A 20756-nucleotide genomic window follows, 5' to 3' on the forward strand; every position below is an offset into this window, starting at 1 on the left:
AGGCCAATCACCGTGGTGTCATCTTTAATCTTAATGATGGAGTTGGATCCATGCACAGGCTTGCAGTCGTGGGTGTAGAGGGAGTAGAGGAATGGGCTCAGCACACAGCCCTGTGGTACGCCGGTGTTAAGTGTGATGGTGGTGGTGCAGGTGTGGCCTGACCTAACATGCTGTGGTCTGTTGGTCAGAAAGTCCATAATCCAGTTGCAAAGGGAGGTGTTAATGTCCAGGTCTCCAAGTTTTGTGGTCAGCTTGGAGGGAATGACAGTGTTAAATGCTGAGCTGAAGTCAACAAACAACATCCGTACATATGTGTTGTGATTGTCCAAGTGTGTAATTACAGAGTGCAGAACTGTGCATACTGCATCCTCTGTGCTCCTACTGCTACGGTAAGCAAATTGGTGTGGGTTCAGTGTGGGTGGGAGGCAGTCCTTGAGGTGTGCTAAGACTAGTTGCTCAAAGCACTATATAACGATAGGTGTGAGTGCTACGGGGCGGTAGTCATTCAGACACATCGTGGCGGAGTGTTTTGGCACTAGCACAAAGGATGTGGACTTAAAGCATGTTGGCACAATTGCTTGGGTGAGGGACAGGTTGAAAATGTCTGTGAAGACCCCAGCAAGCCGCTCTGCACATGCCCTAAGCACACGTCCCGGAATGCTGTCCGGACCAGCAGCCTTGTGTGCGTTGATCACGCAAGGCTGATATATATATATATTTTATATAGTTTCACATTGTTACTTTGAACTTTCTAGTCATCATAAAATTCTAGGAAAAAAATAACAACAGTGGTTTAAAAATATTAAGCTGCTTGTCAACAACGTCAATAAGAAATATTTTTTTTCTCCACCACATCAGCAGAATGAGCATCATTAGAATGATTTCTGATGACTGGAGTAATGAATGAAAATTCAGGATTTAATATATTAAAATAGAACAGTTATTTAAAATAAAAATATTAAATATATTACTGTTTTTACTGCATTTTACACAAATAAATGCTGCCTTGATGAGCACTTAAATACTTTGTGAAAAGTATGCTTGTGCTCTGTTTCTTTCACCTAGTTTGATATAATGCAATGACATTCATGCATTTTTCAAATTCGAATTACGTGTTCAAACACTTTTTGGGCCCACTAAAAGTAAGAGCAGTCTTTCTTAATGAATGACTCCCACCGTCCTGCACAATTGTAAGCAAATCTAGCCAGACCTAATACACACCTACTGCAAAGAAAGAGCATAAAGAGCCTGAATCAAACAAAACATAAATGCACTTCTGCAGTGTTCCCAGAAAACATCTCTGTTCCCCCCACTGGGACAGTGGCACTAAATTTGTAGGCAGGGTGGCGGAGTTGATCTATTTCTGCTTGCAGAAACTCAAATGCGAGAGGGGGTGGAAAGCGAGAACAAGTGAGTGAGAAAGAGACCAAAGTACCTGTTTCTTTCTCTAATCTATTTCAACTGGGTTAATGTGGCTTGATAATGATCAAACAGAATATGACTTTCTTGTCATAAATGGCTCCCGCAGCCACCAGTTGGCCATGGCCATGCTGTAACTGATGCCTCTAAACGATTTATTCCGCCACCGTCCAATAACTAATGGTAGCTGTCATCTGTAAAAGACCAATGGTGGGAACAGAGGCATTTGGTAACCGTATCATTAAAACACATATGGAACAGTGTGTGGAGGCTACAGGGGAAGATGTCAGTCAGCAGTGGTGGGAGCGGATGTAACTGTAGCTCTAATTGTCTTCTTCCATGCATACCCCACTGAACCGCCAGTATTGATGTGTCGCCAAGAATATATTTTTCCAGCGCAGGCCGACAGAACAGAGGGAGATGTAACAAACCACTGGGCAGACATGTGTTTGCGGGGTTTTTCTAAATGACTAGGAGCTTTTCTTCTACTGAATCTGTCTTCATTTCGGAGAAAGCACCCTTTCTGAGCCCTCCATTAATGCCAATTTTACCTCGCTGCCTCACAGGGGTTTCCCAGAAGTCGATATACCATGGCTTGTCCGAGGTGGTTCTGAAAACAAATGGGGTTTAGCTGGATGCTCCTGCAAATCAAGATGAGAGAGATGGGACAATGTAAAATCATGTTTCCTGGAACAATTTGCAACCAGACTACACAAGACAGATCAATCATAGCCCATTCATTAAAATTCATTAAAAAAAAAAAGAAAATCAAGACACTGATTCTCCCCCCCCCCCAGAATGATGTCCCTTTTTTTTAAGCCATTTAAAATACATGAGATGGATGGCATATTCTGAATGATGATGAAACAGAATTTAGAAATAAAGGAATACACTTCAACAACAAATTTATTTATATAATATGCATCAATCAGTGTGACTGGAGTTTGAAGTTTGATTTGCATGATGTCAAAAAATGTAAGTAACAACTACAGTGATGTCAATCAATCATGAACGCAATCGGGAACAACAACTAAAAACATAGGTTTCCTAAACACTTCTCAGTTTGATCAGCCATTTACCAGTAAGAAACAAACAACCGGTATCTCTTCACTATTCATTAAATTCTGAGATGCCCCCGACAGGTGTGCCAGCGAGAGACAGGAAGACAGGGATATAGACCTCAATGAATCAGTGACACCGCCTTTAAAAAAAACACAGCTGCCTGCCAGTGATCATAGCCAACTTTGAAGCTCCATTAATTGCCATTCCGTCATCGCTTGTCGCAACATACGGGGTGTTACTTGGCACACACGCGCTCTTCACTCAGCCTTTTAATGCTTGGTGAAATTAACTGCGTGTTCTTTGTGCTTTACATGTGCTGGTAACAGCCGAGGTCGCTGGTAATTGAGGAGCCGGCGCCGTATGTTTGACGAGGCAGATGAATCGCCGCTGCTCTTCCTCCAGACAGAGACAGAGTGTGAAAAAAGCCAGGCCTTACTCATTCTCTGGGTGCCACTTTTTCTCTCTTATCTACTTCTTTAATAATTTACAGAGCTGAAACATCACAGTTATTAAACTAGAGCCCCATTAACCTGTGAAAACTTTGGATTTTCTTCTTCTCCATAACCCTAACCATACTCCATAACATTTACATTTACATTTAATCATTTAGCAGACGCTTTTATCCAAAGCGACTTACAAATGAGAACAGTAGAAACAATCAGATCAACGAGAGAACAACAACGGTAGCCACGATAACCATCCAGATGTCAGAATATGACACTTTAAAACCACAGCTGACCCAGTAATTGACTTGTGGTCCTTATTGCAACATATTCTGGCTAAGAAACTAAACAAGTTGGATAGGTAGGGGCCATCTTAATGTTAAGCAATCACAATTTTTAATCAAATTAATAACATGTGGTGATTAATCGAATTCATTGCAAATTAACTGCACATCAGTTTGGGCTGAGAAATTAATTCATTGTGTTGAATGAGAAAAGTATTAAATAGAAAAAAAAACTGATTTAGAAAGAACATATTTTGGCATATAATTTATTACACATAAGCTTTTAAGGCTACCATTTTTTTTTTTTTTTTTAGAAGCTGCTTCTGAAGTGGCATTGAGGTATAATTATGCAGACTGTTCAGCAATTAGAATTGCAAAAATAATGGTATGAGATTAATAGGTTTTAAATGGTTTTTAAATGGTTATTAATTTGTTTCTTTTTTGAAATAATAATAATAATAATATTGGAATATAAAATGATTTCTTTTTAAAAAGTGAAATGATACTCTAAATATGAAACCATTACCTCTAGTAGGTGGTGACTCACTGTCTTTCAGTCATTCATTTAAATGTTTCATTGAAATCATTTAAAAAGAATTAATGCTTGATTCATTTAGAAATGAAGCAAGTGTCTTTATTGATGAGTCACTGAATCATTGGCTCACTCGATTTGTTCAAATCCATGCATTCATTCACTAACGAAACACTCCTGTGTGTTGCTCAGAAACACACAACAGTTCTGCTGTGGTTTTGTTCAAAACTATTATCGTTTGTAAAATTGAGCAAAAACAGACAATACTGACAATATTGTATCTAAAATGTAACATTATTAACTTCTTGTTTATTGAACTGTTGTATCACATTTGCGGTCGTGCAGATATTTGAGAAATCAGAATCAGAAAGAGCTTTATTGCCAAGTGTGCTTGCACATACACAAAATTTGACATAACCTTCCAGTACACAGAGACAGCAACAACAACAACAACAACAACAACAACAACAACAACAAGACAGTGAGTCACCACTCTCACTGACTTTTTCCTGGACTGCTCCCAGCTGGTGGAATGACCTCCCGATCTCAATTCGAACAGCTGAGTCTTTACTCATTTTCAAAAAACATCTAAAGACTCATCTTTTTCGCCTGCACTTAACCACCTAATACTAGTACTTACCTTTTTTTCTTTTTCTTTCTATCATATTCCAAAAAAAAAAAAAAAAAAAAAAAAAAACCCTGGCTACGTGTTCGGTACTAGACTAACTGAGACTTGTCATAGCACTTGTATACCGTTGTTTTCTCGTTGATCTGATTGTTTCTACTGTTCTCATTTGTAAGTCGCTTTGGATAAAAGCGTCTGCTAAATGATTAAATGTAAATGTAAATGTAACAACAACAACAACAACAACAACACAGATAATAAGAAATAAAGATATGTGAATATAAACAGCAATTTATTTACAGTTGTGGTATATAGAGAGAATATAATAGAATTTAAAAGGAATTGAATATGATGTATGGTAGTATTAGGTGAATAAAAGTGGTATCATTTTATTGAAGGGAGAACATTTACTGTAACTGTTCATGAGGTAGATTGCCTGGGGGAAGAAACTTTTCTTGCGTTTGGCTGTCCTGGTGTTCGGTAGGGAGGGATACAGTTATTTTCTGAGCCCTTTTCCTCACTCTGGATATATACAGTTCTTGAAAATTGGGCAGGGGAGCAGCAAAAATCCTTTCAGCAGTCCAAACCATCCTCTGTATTCTTCTAATGTCTGATTTTGTAGCTTAGCCAAACCAGACAGTTATTGAAGTGCACAGGACAGACTCAGTGATGGCTGAGTAGAACTGTATCAGCAGCTCCTGTGGCATGTTGAACTTCCTCTGTTGGCGAAGGAAGTACAGTCTCTGTTGGGCCTTTTTAACAGTCAATGTGATTGCCCCACTTCAGGTCCTGAGAGGTGGTGGTGCCCAGGAACTTGAATGACTCTACTGCAGTCACAGTGTTGTTCATGATGGTGAGTGGGGGAAGTGCAGGGGGGTTTCTCCTGAAATCCACTATCATCTCCACTGTTTTGAGTGTGTTCAGCCCCAGGGTGCACAAGACTGAACCAGACCTTGTTCAACCTTGCTTCTATATGCAGACTCATCATCATTCTGGATGAGGCCGATAAGTGTGGTGTCATCTGCAAACTTCAAGAGCTTGACAGAGGGGTCAGTAAAGGTGCAGTCGTTGGTGTACAGGGAGAAGAGCAGAGGGGAGAGCACACATCCCTGGGGGGCGCCAGTGCTGATGGTGCGGTTGTTGGATGTGAATTTACCAACGCACTAGCTGTCTGTCAGAAAGCTGATGATCCATTGACAGATAGAGCTAGGAACAGAGAGCTGGGTTAGTTTGGACTGGAGGAGGTTTGGAATAATAGTGTTGAAGGCAGAGCTGAAGTCTACAAACAGGATCCTCACAGAAGTCCCTGGTTTGTCTAGATGTTGTAGGATATAATGCAGTCCCATGTTGACTGCATCATCCACAGAACTGTTTGCTCTACAACCAAACTGCAGGGGGTCCAGTAAGGGTCCAGTGATGTCCTACAGGTGTACCAGTACCAGAGTTTCAAATGACCTCATGACCACAGATATTAAGCCCTATTCTTTGGAATGGGGATGATGGTGGAGTGTTTGAAGCAGTAAGAGACCTTGCACAACTCCAGTGATCTGTTGACGGAGATGGAGAGAAAGACAGAGGCCAGCTGGTCAGCACAGGTTTTCAGACAGTCTGGGCCTGGTGCTTTTATTTTCTCTGCTTCCTGAAGACCTGACACACATTATCTTTACTGACCTAGAGTGCAGGTGTGGAGGATTGCCGGAGGTGTTGAAGGTTTCGTAGAGAGACTGTCGTGTTGGGTGTGAGACCGGGAGACACTTCACAACATAAAACACGTCACGTGACCATTCATGCAGGTACAGACATAGATATGAATAGGTAGATTCCCTATTATTTAGATCGTGGACGCGTCTACGCGCTTGGAGCGATCGAATGGGGAATCTACCTATACTATCTAAGGGTACAACAATGCCCATGGCGTTATTGTTTACACGGTCGTCAAGGATACCCAGAGCGAATGTGGGCAGCCACACCATCGTTTTCAAAAGTCTCTGTTTTGGTCCATTTACACTGAAACGCAACCCCGGAGTTTTCAAACTAAAATGGGGTCTGTAGCGTTTTCAAAAGTCTCAGTTTTTGTGGGTCGAAAATGCAGGAGTAGTGTAAACGATAGGCGTAACTGTAGCAAAAGTTATGCGTTTTAAAACGAAAATGCACTAGTGTAAACGGGGCCTTATTCAGGTCTTCAGCAAATTGTTGATTCGCCTCAGAACTGGGGGATGGTGTCTTGTAGTTTGTGATGTCTTTCAGACCTTTCCACTCTGAAGAAGGGTCATTTGCTGAAAACTGGTTTTCCAGCTTTTTAGAGTAGCTCCTCTTAGCCAATCTGATCTCCTTTGCCAGTGTGTTTTTGGCCTGTTTAAACAAAATTCTGTCCCCACTCCTATAAGCATCTTCTTTGACCTGAAGAAGCTGTCTGAGTTTTGCAGTGAACCATGGTTTGTCATTGTTGTAAGTTAAGTCCTGGTAGGAATGCACATATCCTCACAGAAACTGATGTATGAAATTACAGTATCTGTGTGCTCATTCAGATCGGTAGCTGCAGCCTCAAAAACACTCCAGTCAGTGCAGTCGAGACAGGCTTGTAAATCCCGCTCTGTTTAATTAGTCTATCTTTTTACAGTCCTTATTACAGGTTTAGTTGATTTCAGTTTCTGCCTGTATCGGTGTAAGATGAACCAGACAATGATCATAGAGACATTTTATTATGCATCCTTTATTGTGGTTTAACAGTGGTCCAGTACTCTTGCACTTGTGATATTGCTAAACTATATCATAATGTGTAAATATAAGAAATGTTTTGTTGTTGTCAGTGGAAAAAATAAAGCAGTAGAAGTGCTTTTAAGACCTCCTCACCAGCCGCACTTCTGATCCCAACCAGGCTGGGAGGCCATGACAGATAGCCATTTTAATAATTAATAGAAATGCCCATTGTACATTTTTTATCACAGAGGGCACAGTGGTCAGACTATGTAAAATTTAGAGTCTGTGGTGGAATTGTTATTGCTTTGAAAAAAGTGTGCCTGAAAGAGGATCTTTGTTCCATTTTCTCATTTTTGTCTTTTTTGAAATTGCTGATCATGGCTTTTATTTTGAAGTCTCTCTCTCTCTCTCTCTTTGGATGGTTGTTTATGTGCTCCTTGTGATTATAGTAACCTACCAAATTACCTAATAAATATACAAATTATCCTTTTTCTTCTTTTCAGCTTTTGATTAAAGCTTTTTGTTTTTGGTTTAAAATTGCTACACTCCGTACAGTAAGTGGCGGTATTGCACCGGAAAAAAAATTGGTGCGATCCGCCATTAATACTAGAGAGAGAGAGACGAGAGAGAGTTTTTGGTTAACACTTTTTTTTGCTTGATAGTTCTGTAATTAGAATCCAAAAAATTGTTGATGTTCTAGTTATCACAGAGTGTTTGTGATGTTTTTTTCACTTGGGTAAATAAATTTAAGTTTACATTAAGTTAAATGAATTTGTCCTAAAAATAATTTGTCCTAACAATTTTAAACTTGACTTTATAAAACCTCCCTTGTGACATTGATTGGATTTGGGTTTATCATTTTTTGGTAGACTATTGCAGTAGTTAAAAAAAAAACTTAGAAATTTGAATTTGAAGTCTGATCTCTCTCTGTTGCCTTTAGAAAGAGTCTCCTTTTAGCGGGTTTTAGCAGTAATGTGGCGTCTGGTTGGTCATTATTTGGGAATCACAGTCTTTTTGATTGCTCCCAGTTTGCCTATTAGCTTAGTCACCTTTTAGAGGAGTTTTTGAGGCACATTCAAGGAAACTGACAATATTATTTGGAATCGTACAGTAGTCATGTTGCACAAACAAAATAAAAGATAGTTTAGCCCATTCTTTTCATTTAAACAACCCTTGTGTACAAAGTCTTTAATTACTTAAAATCAGAAAAAACAGAGGTGAATAAAACAGCAAGACAACTGAGTATGTTCTGTAGGGTCCAGACTACATGCTCCAACTTGCTGCAGAGAAGTTGGCCCATGCTTTCAAAAACCTATTGAAATAAATCATGTCATTGTTAAAACCGACAAATCAACACAGTTCTTGTTCATCTGGAGGCAAATAAATAAAAACAGGTGTGGTTTTTTATTTATTTTTAATAGAAACACGTAATTTGTAGATAGTCCCTCAGATAAGCGATGACGTCACGAAACTCCATAGAGGTAAGCGTGTTTATCAGCTTCTTTAAAACGTCGAGTTCGACATAATAATGTGTTCTGAATTGTGTTCATCATGGTCGGTAATGATAAATTGACCGAAAGTGGCTTTTTTAAGTGCATGTTAACAAAGTTATTGATCGCGGAAGTCCGAATGTCTGAATATAAAACCAACTTTACCCAAGTATTTTTTTCCCCTCCCTTGTGACATTGATTGATTTGGGTTTATCATTTATTGTTAGCATTGCAGTAGTTAAAAAAAAAAACTTGAATTTGAAGATATGAATTTGAAATGTCTGGTCTGGTCTGGTCACGAGAGGAAGCAGTTTTGATTTCTCTCTGTTCGCCTTTAGCTTAGTCTCCTTTTAGAGGTTGTTCAAGAAACCTGACAATAATTATTTGGAAATCACAGTCTTAGGTTTGCACAGTGACAAGCTAAAAAAAAAGAACATTGTTTGAAAATTGCACCTCCAACCTGAGGACATGACAGGAAGAGGCACATAGGTAGCCCTGTAACTTTAAACACTGTGGAAGCATTGTCATCACACCGAATACAAAAGCCACTATCTTTGGATTTTTATCTGAACTGTGTTGTTGCATTCCTGTTCGTCGTTCACGGAGCTAATATATACAAAATCTAATCGATTTTGTATATATTAGCTGTCTTTGATGGGATTCCACCCACATCCTCATGGCGCTCAAAGCGGGTTCCTATGAGGAGAAGGGAGAGATAACAACTGACATCCAAGGTATTCTCTTCTTATTTTCTTCACTAAATGTACAAGCCAAGGAGTAATCCATAAAGGATTTTAATGTATGCTCATAAAGGATTTTAATGTATGCCAACATGGGTCTGAAAAGAGCTTGAACTACATCTGATGCTGTTCAGGACAGAGAATGCTGTACTTTACATACTGTATGAAAAACCAAACATAGATATGTTCAGTGGCGCATCACATCGTTTTTCATGAGCACTATTGCCTTTCAGTAAATAAGACACAATGAAGCAAAGGGAAATGCATGTAATAGTTGTAGGGGTGGGGCGGGGGGATAAGGCATACTTTGTCCATTTGTCTTGGTTTGGTTTTTATCATCGACTTCATGTCATTGCTCACATGGTCTAACATACCTGTATTAACTGCTGCGGTCAATCTCTGTTCTAGATTTAGCACATGACTGTATTTGATAGGATAAGATGTAGTCAAACAGTTTGATAAACTATGGTAGCTGAAATTTGGCCAAGATAAGCCTAATCATGATCACCCCACAAACCAGTTATCTTTTTAGATTATACAGATGTATGATTGGTTTTAATTTCTTCATATTACGCCCTATATTCAGTGCACCTCTCTGCAACCATTCAGGTGAGCGAGAGCTGTTTGTTTGTTGTTCTGAAGCATCTGTGCTGATAGCTGTTGCAGTCTTGGCTTTCAACATGCTGTGTTGACTGACTTTGTTTTAGAACTCCGTACAGATATTCTGTACATCAACACTGAACTCCAAAATATAAACTTTAAATGAGCTAACCAAAACCCTCTGAACTACAGTTTGTATGAATTATTCAGTCACTTTTTTTTTTTCTTCATGCATTTCCAACTTGGTATGATCTCGTTCTCTCGATTCGAAAGGCACTTGTGAAACCTACTTGTTTTCTTCTTATACTTTTTTTTTTTTTGAATCCTGCAAGCTTGTACAGTTCTAGGCATTCATGTTGTAGATATAATAATCAATAGAATGGATTGTGTTCAGGACAGTGTCTGTGGAGATTTGTCTGTCTCGCATATTTTGACTTGCAGCTATTTATGGTTACTTAATTTTAACGTTATTTAATGCAAGAAAAATATTCTGCTTTGTAGATTAGTAACACACTGTAAGCTTCATTATTTAACTGTAAGACAAATGTATTAAAGGATATATAGTATTACACATACAATGACTAAAGATTTCAAATGTTAGGATATGACCTAATGATTAATTTAAGCAGAATACAGGAAAAGTGGGTAATTTACACTTTTATATGTAATATTGATGTATGTATTTTCCTTTTTTTTTCTTTTCTATAGTGTAGTGTAGATCTTTAGCTACACTACCCTTCAAAAGTCAGGAGTCAGACATGTTCTTTTAATGCTATTTATTTATTTTCTGTAAAGAAGTTTCTTTTGCTACGTATGGCTGCATTTGTATGATCAAAATACAGTAAAAACTGTAATATTTTTAAATATTATTATAATTATTACAAAAGTAATAATTTTCTATTTTAAAATATTATTTTAAAAGCTGAATTTCAGCAGCCATTACTCAGTCTTCAGATTACTAAGATCTCTCAGAAATCATTCAAATATTTGTTTAATATTTTAAATATTCCTCTCTTATCAGATATCTTAGCATATTTTATGATATTATTATTATTATTTTTTTTTTTTTTTGCGGAACATATCATACACTTCTACAACACAATGTAACAATGCAAATGTCTTTACTGTCACTTTTGATCAATTCAATGTGTCCATACTGAATAAAAGCATTAACTTCTTTATAAAAAAAAAAAAAAAAAACTAACTGACCCTTAAACCTTTCAATGGTAGCATATTAAAAAAGGTATTACCTGAAGGGCTAAGCCATTTGGACCTCAAAACAAAATGTTTATTTAAAGTGTGTGATTTGCTTAAACATAATTTTTTGGCTCATGAAACACAAATAAATTACATTGTTTTTGTCAGCAGTGATAAAATTAAAATGGTGTCTATCTTCTGAGTTAAAAAAGGAAAGGAATAAGTTTGAGGTCAGCCAAATCATGTTCCCATGTTTATTTTCTCTGTCGTTGTCTCATCCAAAATTGCATTTCCCTTAGCAACTTAAACTGCTGTCTAATTGGCTTTCAGACGGTGTGCTTTTGATATAGTGTGGACTGACTTTTAGAGAACCTGATTTCAACCACAGAATTGCTGTTGCATTACATATTGCTCGTAATGTTGCCACGACAACCCATCTGCTTCCATTAAACATGTATTTCCTACCTCAACTAATTTCCTTCAAAACTGTCTATAATAATCTATATATATCTGCAGTACTTTGTGCTTTATATATGATTCTCCCCCAGCTTCCCTGCATATGATTTCGTTTTCAGGCTGTTTTGAGTTACATTTAAATTTCCAATTTTACAACTATACAAAAAATCTAAAATCTGGAATCTGAGGGTGCAAAAAATCTAAATATTGAGAAAATTGCCTTTAAAGTTGTCCAAATGAAGTCCTTAGCAATGCATATTACTAATCAAAAATTAAGTTTTAATATATTTACAGTAGTAAATTTACAGAATATCTTTATGGAACATGATCTTTACTTAATATCCTAATGATTTTTGGCATAAAAGAAAAATCAATTGTTTTTGACCCATACAGTGTGTTTTTGGCTATTGCTACAAATATACCCCAGTGACTTGAGACTGGTTTTGTGGTCCAGGGTCACAAATAATCAAATTCATTTTGCAAAATAATTTTTAAAGGAATAGGTCACCCCAAAATGAAAATTTGCTGAAAATGCACGCACCCTTAGGCCATCCAAGATAAGATGTTAGTTTCTTCATGGGAACAAATTTGGAGAAATCTAACATTACATCACTTGCTCACCAGTGGATCCTCTGCAGTGAATGGGTGCCGTCAGAATGAGAGTACAAACAGCTGATAAAAACATCATAATAATCCACAAATCAGTTAAAATCCATCATCCATCAGTTAATATCTTGTAAAGCGACAAGCTGTGTGTCCGTAAGAAACAAATCCATCAAGACATTCTAACTTTAAACCATAATCCATAATAATGCTGCTTCCAGTGAAAATGTCCATCCCTTGTTGTCCTCTCACATCAAAATCCATGAACATGTTTGTTTAGAACTGCTTTGGACTGTTTTCGCTGGTAAACAGTGCTTGATCTGTGCATATTTCTCTCCTGATTAAGACGAGGCAACTTTTTCACTGGAGAAAACAATTATGGATCGAGGACTTGCTGGAAGTAATGTTAAAAATGTCTTGATGGATTTGTTTCTTACAAATATAAAGCTTTTCGCTTCCCAAGATTTGAATTGATGGACTGGAATCATTTGGTTTACTTGTGGATTATTGTGATGTTTTTATCAGCTGTTTGGACTTTCATTCTGACGGCACCCATTCACTGTAGAAGGTCCATTTTAACTGAAGATGGTTAAAACTGGCTGTTATATAACAAATCTGAACTGTAAAGAAAACCCCTTAAATAGCCACATTGCTTAGGATTTACTACATTTTGATCAACTGATTTTCGATTTCACATTGACTAACTGTAGTTTTAATGCAGAATGAATAAATATCTAGTATTACATCAGCTTATTCAGCCCGTTCCCTTCATCCTCTAGTCTGCAGAGGGAGCTGCACAGGCTTGCATTTCATTTCTTAAGCTGTTCAGAACTTTTCAAGGGTACAATGCAGTCAGGATGAGTTATGGCTCAGAGAAACCGCAAACTCTTTCTCTTTCTCTCTCACTAATGGAGGAGCAAAGGAGAACAGCACAGGGGCATGACTAACTGGATACAGCAGACACAGTTAACTGGAGGTCAGGAGACTTTACTCTCACCGTCCATTTAAAAAATGACTGTTGTCACACTACACTCAAACACACCAATCAACATCCATCTACTTTGAGTGAGTGTTGCGGATCATTTGCAGACATAGCTGATTGAACTTCTATGAAACTGTCATGGCCACTTCTGAGTTTACAGACCCACCTTATGATGGTTGTAACTGTCTTTTTTCAGCACTACATACGTTTTGTCTTTCATAGTATAATAGACAAGTATGTGCAATATTTCAGCACCATTTAAGTTGCTGGCCGATATTGGCACTTATTTATCGGTTTTGCCTATGATTGGATTCCATTGTCCAATATTCTGTTTGTTTTTGGTTATCTTAAGATTCAGATCATCATCATCTAGCACTAATTTAAGGGCATAGAGATTTATTATGGAGCAGATTTGTCCCTTTTAAGAGCACTTTCAATTGATGAGCAGTTTCACTTTACGAATGAATGGTGAAATGAGTTGCTGCGTGCATGTAACGATAGTTTTGTTTTCACTTTTTTTTAAACAAATTAATTGATTTGCAGTATAATATCTTTATTGGTTATTGCCCATAATATAATAATAAAAAATAATTTTAGTAGTATTGTCCACAATTTCAGTATCGGTGGATCGATAATTATCTAGAATTCATTTTTTTTTTTAAGTAATTTTGTAATATTTTAGGTTTTATTTTAATTAATCAACACTGCTATGGTGTAACACAAATATATAGTACATACAGTAACTACTATTTATACACTTACGCTACTGTTGTAAAATATTTTTATGCTTACCAAGGCTGCAAATATTAATCAAAAATACAGTAGGACAGTAATATTGTGAACTATTATTACAATTTCCCACAGTTTTCTATTTTAACATTTTTAAAATGTAATTTATTCCTATTATGGCAAAGCTGAATTTTCAACATCATTGCTCTAGTCTTCAGTATCACATGATCCTTCATTCTAATATGCTGAGTTGCTACTCAAGAAACATTTTTTTTTATTATCAAGGTTGTGGAAATCATTTTATTTTTTTTTCTCAGTATTATTTGATGTACTCAAGCTCAAAAGAACAGCATTTATTTGAGAATTTTTTGTAACATTATAAATATCTTTACTGTTACTTTTGTGAACAGCGGTGTACTTTTGTATATGTTAAATATTAATAGAAATATTAATAAATAGCAGTCATTTGAGGAGCCATGGTATGTGCTCCGTGTTCTGTGTGTGATTTACCTGTGGGAATGCAGCAATGCCGGGTTAGGCCATTTCTTTCGGAGATAGCAGGTGACAATTTTGGACTCAATAAAGCTGGCAGCTTTGCAAATGTCTTCATAATCAGCATTAAAAGGTTTTTCAAACACAGTGCCTTTGGAACACAGCTGAGGGAGTGAGAAGGTGGGAGAAATCCAAGGTAGCTTGCATTAGTTGAGATGGAAAAATTTTGACCAAAAAAATAAAAAATAAAAATCCTGCTTATAACATACTTGACCAATTTTCTAATAAAATGTAATGTACATTTTCTTTTTAAATGAATGAAAGCTGGAAAATGTTACAAATGCATTTCAGGGCCACAAACTCAGGCACATGACATCACTGTCACATTACAAGAATCTGCTTGATGCATTTCTGTGACCCAAGCTGAGTGATGCAATAAAAAGCCAAACAATATGAAGTATTTCACCTTGAGCATTGAATGTTTTTGAATGTATTGTGAACTCCGTGATGACCATACAGCTTAATTAAAAGTGAAATATTCTCTTCACTTTACAACAAAAAAAGTACTCTGTTGATGGCCTTTACCTCATTTGGCCTTATATATTCTATGACAACAAATGATATTAATCTCAGCTGAGACACATAAACATGGTCAAAATCTGTTAATGTGGGATCCAGCTAATAGCAATAACAGGTCAGAATTAAAGAGCCTCTGAGCTCTGACAGATTGTAAACAGTAATTAAAGCTCTTCAAGGAGTGCCTCAAAATATCTTCAATAACATTTTTATAGCGAAGTAGAGAGCAGCAGCCAGAAATCAGTGTATTAATTTATTTTAATTTAATTGATCATCTACATTGAACAGCCAGACAGCTCCTTATAGCAACTGCATATAAAAATGACTTTGAACACCTTAGGATCCAAATAAGAGTGTATGCGCACTCACATTTCCAAACAATCTAGTGTGTAAGTGTAAATGAACAAATAAAGGTCTGTAGGATGGACAGCCTGTGGTATAATTTGAATACCGAGTACCTCTAGTGCAGCAGTGAAACGGCTGGCTGCAGTGGCATATTTCTTCTGTTGGTAGTACGAGTTGGCGTCCTGTAAAGCTACATCGAGCCATTTGTCAATTTGAGGCAGAAAGCTGAGATTAGGTCCACTCGGAGGCCCTCCTATTTCAGCCGCTTGACACATTAATTGTGTGGCGGTGGAGGCCAGGGACTTGTGGGTAATGTCCTGTTCGTCACCGAACACTAACTTTGTCTCAGCCTCCATCAGGTCTCTTAGAGAAATGTGAGGGGGTGCAGGAAGGGGGCTTTGTTCATTATTTGCTCCCGCATAGTCCGGCGATCCATCTATTCTTTGAGTGTCATTCTTCTTGCTCCTCTTTGTGGCACGGCTGTCTGGCTTATTCACTTTTCTCTTGTTTTGGCCCTTTTCCTCAAGCTGGTTTGTCTGGGCAGTTGAAGGCATTGGATGCTCCATGTGCTCCGGGAAAACCGTCTGCTCTAGTCCCTGGAGCTCCAGGCTTCCAGTTGAGTTTGCCATGATGTTACTGAAATTAAACAATTTTACAATTAAAATGAATTTTGCAATTAAAATGAAATGAACAGTTCTTCCAGGACGTTTAACTTTAAACCATCGCTTCTGGCAATGGTCCAGACTCCATGCATAATCCACGCTAATGCATCCTCCAGTAAAAAAGTCCATCCCCTGTTTTCCTCTTGCATCAAAATCCACCCACATGTTTAGAACGGTTTTCACTTATAAACTGTCTTTGATTCAGATGAGAGAATCTTTTCTCTGGACTTGTGTTTTAGCTGGAATCCACAGTTTAAAGTTAAAAAATGTTGTAACAATGGATTTGTTTCTTACAAACACACTCAGCCTTTTACTTCACAAGATGTTAATTGATAGACTGGAGTCGTGTGGATTATTATGATGTTTTTATCAGCTGTTTGAATGGCTGTTTGACGGCACCCATTCACTACGGAGGTCCGGTGAGATGCTAATTTTTTTCAAATGTTCCAATGAAGAAACAAAATCATCTACATCTGGGATGTATGAGGGAGAGTACATTTTCAGCTATTTTAAATTTTTAGGTGAGGTATTCCTTTAATGCTCCACTATTTTAGGGGTATGTTTTTACATTCCACTCTGTGTGTGTTTTTATGTAAACATGCAATAGAGGGACAATAACAGACACTCAACTTACAATCTACCCCACACACAGACTGTTTCATTCCTATGGGATACTCCTCATGAATTCCAATAACCCTAATGCATTTTACATCTCAATGAAGGGCTGTTCTTCGCTTACAGACAGAGTTCAAACAAGTTCTCAATTCTCTAAGCGGGCTGAAACTTTAATACATTCGCTGCTATTATTCTTCTGTAAGAGCGCTGCTTTTAGTGTACTGTTAGAGAAGTCACTTAAATAATGTAGAGGGCCGGGGTGCTGATTCACTGCCACTCTTGAGATGTGCTTAGGAAAAGGTCATTGTGACATATACACCTGTTGGCAATGGGTGAGCTCCTGGGTTAAGAGTAGACTTCAAATTCTGCCATCTTTATTTGTGCGTGTGTGTGTTACTACCGTGTGGTGAGAGAGTATTTTTGTCCTTTATAAATACATTTTAAACCAGGCTCACACTACAGGAGTTTTAGGCCGATTTATACCTGAAAACGAATAAAAAAATCTTGTGTAGGACCTCGGTCGGTTACAATGTTCGGCCCAGATTATCTGGTAATGCAAGGCATTTTCAGGTCTAATCTTAACCCTCCTGAACTGCTTGCAGAAGCATCAGATAATATCAACCATGTTTCATATTTAGGATTTTAAATCGATGACGACGTGTCTTCCTCTCCTCTTTCTTTTAGCCATTGAGGCTGACGTTTTCTAACACATTACCGTTAACAGATATTACAGTTGAACTTCACCTTCACTGAAGAACAGATTCATTTCAATATTAATTTCGTTATCCATTACGTCTCCTTCTGCATGAGATCATGTGAGGTGCTTGCTTTGGCATGATAATCTTAATATAATATCTTGTAGTGTGTAATATCCAACATTTTTTTCAAATCATGTTTTGAGATTTGAGAGAAGACAGTTTGTAAAAGTTCTCCTCGTGTGTGATGCAACAAGATTTCATAATCAGTTAGGACTCAAAAACTGCTGTAGTCTGAGCCTGGCTTTACAATAGGCCATAAGAATTATTGTTACAGTAGAGATGTGGGCCCTAGATAAGGATTTAGGACTGTAGTGCCCACTAGGTGGCAATAAAATAAATATTAAGTCAAGTTTATATATGAAATCATTTTTAAACACAGTAACTATTGCTGTATCATTATTGATTCCTCAGCTGGGGGAAATAATGCTGACTGCTGCCTGAAGCAAATAAGTTAAATAAGCTTTATGTCAAGCTGCACTTACCTCTGAGTTTTCTTAGTGAAGTGTGTCTTTTTGAATGCTTGAAGAATAACATTGTTTCCCTGACATCACCATGCAAGTTGTGGAATTTTGTTGTCCAATCAGATAAGAACACAGGAATGACTGTTGTAGAGTGCAACAGTGCCCGCCACATTTTCAGCAGCCTTATTCAGGTATGTTTCCCATATAAGAATTTAAAAAAATGGGGAAAAAGACAAAGGTACAAGACTGCGTGCATAATGTATAATAATGGAAAGAAGCACAATAGAAAAAAGTACATTTAAATGCATATATAGAATAGAATAGACAACTAAAAAATAGATAATGGATAAATGTAAACCTACTTTTGGCATCCTTTGATTCTTTGAATGAATATTATAAAACAACAAATTGTAACTTGATTCTTTGATTGGAGTTTTTTTCAGAATCATGGGTAATGTAGTGTTTCACTAGGAATTCTGCTGTTAAACATGATTATTATAAAACAACAAATTGTATCTCACAATAGGTCTGTTTTTTAAAAGGTTTGTAAGCTATTGTTAAAAGTTAAATTCCCTAGTGGGAATTAATGGGATTTTTATTTCCAGAAACCAACTGTTGTACTCTATAGCTCATGATAAATTCTGTCCTTTGATTGTTTGACATAGTTAGCCAAAGCGACAGTCAGATATGTGACTAGTGTCAACATTTGAATCTGATGGCTGTACTGTTTAAAATTAAGAAAATTTTTATGATGTGTGAAGATGGCTTTCAACTTCATGCATTTCTCATTACAGTAAACACAACTCTATCTTCCATCACTGACAGCTTGTCGACAGATGCAGAGCTCTGTCTTTAAGGACAGTCTGCCAGTTGCTCAAAAGAATGCATGATCAATTCATTTATATTACTGTAATACACATTACATATGCAGTATAGTGATCATACACACTAATATATTGTCATATTTAGGGGATAATTGCCAGCTCCTTACAGTTGACTTTTCAGTTAATTTCTTTCAACTATGGAGGGGAAAAAAGTAACTCCTCTATTTTTGGTAGTTAGTAAACTTTAATATTATTTTACTTTACAAATAGTTACTATTTACTTTCTGTTTTTGCTGCAATGTTTAGGCTCACTTAACTGAAAATTACTCAAAAGCTACATGGCTTGTAGACTATATGCATAGTTAACAATTATGACTAAAAATAAAATTTATTTTGCCGTAATATTTAACTTGTATTAATAGTTAACACTGGAAACAAAACAAAAACAAAATTGGTATCAAGGATCAATAATTATTAGTATAATTTTGATTGAACTACTGTGTGTCATGAGTCTGTGCCACTTCAACATCTAACAATATATATAAATGGGCTATATTACAGATGTGTTGTGAAGGGAATTGTAATTTTCCATCCTTAGGTTGTTGTGACACCTAGTCTGTCAGAGCCAATTAACTTAGAAAAATGTGACAGTGTCGTAAGATTGCCTGAAGTTATTTCATTTTCATTTACTCTTTCTTTCTCTTATGAACTAGACGTATACCATTGGAATAAACGCTAAGTAGTGTTCTAGTTTCCAGTAATTGCACACTGATTCTCTCTATAGTTGTTCATCAATAGGTATGTACTCACTATATAGCTGTATATAACATATCCTAATAATTAATCATTTATTTTCTCCCCACCGGCCAGATGTATAGCTATGCTCTTGTTTTTCTGCATTAAATCTTTATAAGACTGTCTGTTTCGATTAACCTTCACAATGGGCATTGCTCAAACAGTATGTCAGTTGTTGGTAAGGTGACGATGAGGTAACGTTTTATTCTGACAATAAAATACTTGTCTCTCATACTCTGTGAGGAGGACAGCAGTCCCTATTGGAATGTCAACTTTATAAAATAAGACTCTCTGTGTGTGTGTGTGTATGTGAATGGACTTCAGTGTGTGTTTTTACAGCCTGGGGGGAAATAAACTGTGGATGCTCCAGAAGATGATAAACCTAGAAGGGACCTCATATGTCCAAAAGCGGAAGAAATGACGATCATGTCAATGGTAAAAAAAAAAAAGTGAAAATCTTCTTTTTTTTTTTTTATCTTTTTAAAAAATGGTGTCAATTTCTTAGAAATGAACTCTTTATATTCATTATTTTTCATATGGTTTTGACCATTTTTGTACCAATTTCAATAAAATGTTACATTTAACAACACACATACATACTGTATGTATAAACGGTAATAATTTTTAAAAATTATTTTATTTTTATTTTTTTTAAATCCCTCAACCCCCCAAGGATCCTGAATTATTAATTTAGAAATATCAGTAGTTTTTGGGGGCATTGCACCACATGAAATTTACCTGAAATGACCTTGCTGTGTGTTGGTTTCTCTTCCTTCCTTCCTTTCTTCCTTTTCTTTCACCAATCACCACATGATTTTGGTTTGGTGGGCAAAAGTTGTAAAAATATTAGTTAATATGCAGTGAAGCAGTTTTTAAATTGTTGTTTTTTAAAGTAATAAATAATTTTAAAAAGACTTTTATTATTAAATAAAAAAAAAAGTAATTCACAAATTAAAAACACTCTTCATAAAATAGTTGCATTCAAGTCATTGTGTCAGTGAATTACATTTTTAACTTAAAAAGATAAATAAATAAATCCTTCGGGGGGCCACAAATTAAGTAAAAAAAATTTTTTTTTAAGCCCAGAGAAGGTACGGTTGAGATGTGATTCACTGTTGTTATGCAGATAAATGGCTATGAGTTGTCTGTCACAATTGTTTAGTTTATATCTAAAATGTCTAGCATTAGAGATAGAGCACAGACACAGAGCTGCTGCAATTGTGAACATTCTCCATCATACACTCTCACACACACACACACACATAGACTAAGACAAAGCCAGCAGCATTCAATTTATTGTGTTCTCCTGCAATAAACTCTACAGACGTCGTTGCCTGTTGACTCAGATCTGGCCTGGACGATCAGC

General features: G+C 36.7%; 1 protein-coding gene across 1 annotated transcript in view; it reads right to left on the reverse strand.

Annotated features, from left to right (window-relative positions):
* Nucleotides 1-15904, reverse strand: part of LOC109087867 (spermatogenesis-associated protein 16-like) — a 57732-nt gene extending 41828 nt beyond the window's left edge. The window contains exons 1-3 of the mRNA XM_042765780.1: nucleotides 15389-15904; nucleotides 14373-14518; nucleotides 1971-2060 (exon numbers count right to left, since the gene is read on the reverse strand). Coding sequence (XP_042621714.1) covers nucleotides 1971-2060; nucleotides 14373-14518; nucleotides 15389-15904 — 752 coding nt within the window. The remainder of the gene's footprint in view (nucleotides 1-1970; nucleotides 2061-14372; nucleotides 14519-15388) is intronic.
* Nucleotides 15905-20756: the final 4852 nt, after the last annotated feature.

This window comes from Cyprinus carpio, chromosome A11, assembly GCF_018340385.1.
Source record: "Cyprinus carpio isolate SPL01 chromosome A11, ASM1834038v1, whole genome shotgun sequence".
Lineage (NCBI taxonomy): Eukaryota > Metazoa > Chordata > Actinopteri > Cypriniformes > Cyprinidae > Cyprinus > Cyprinus carpio.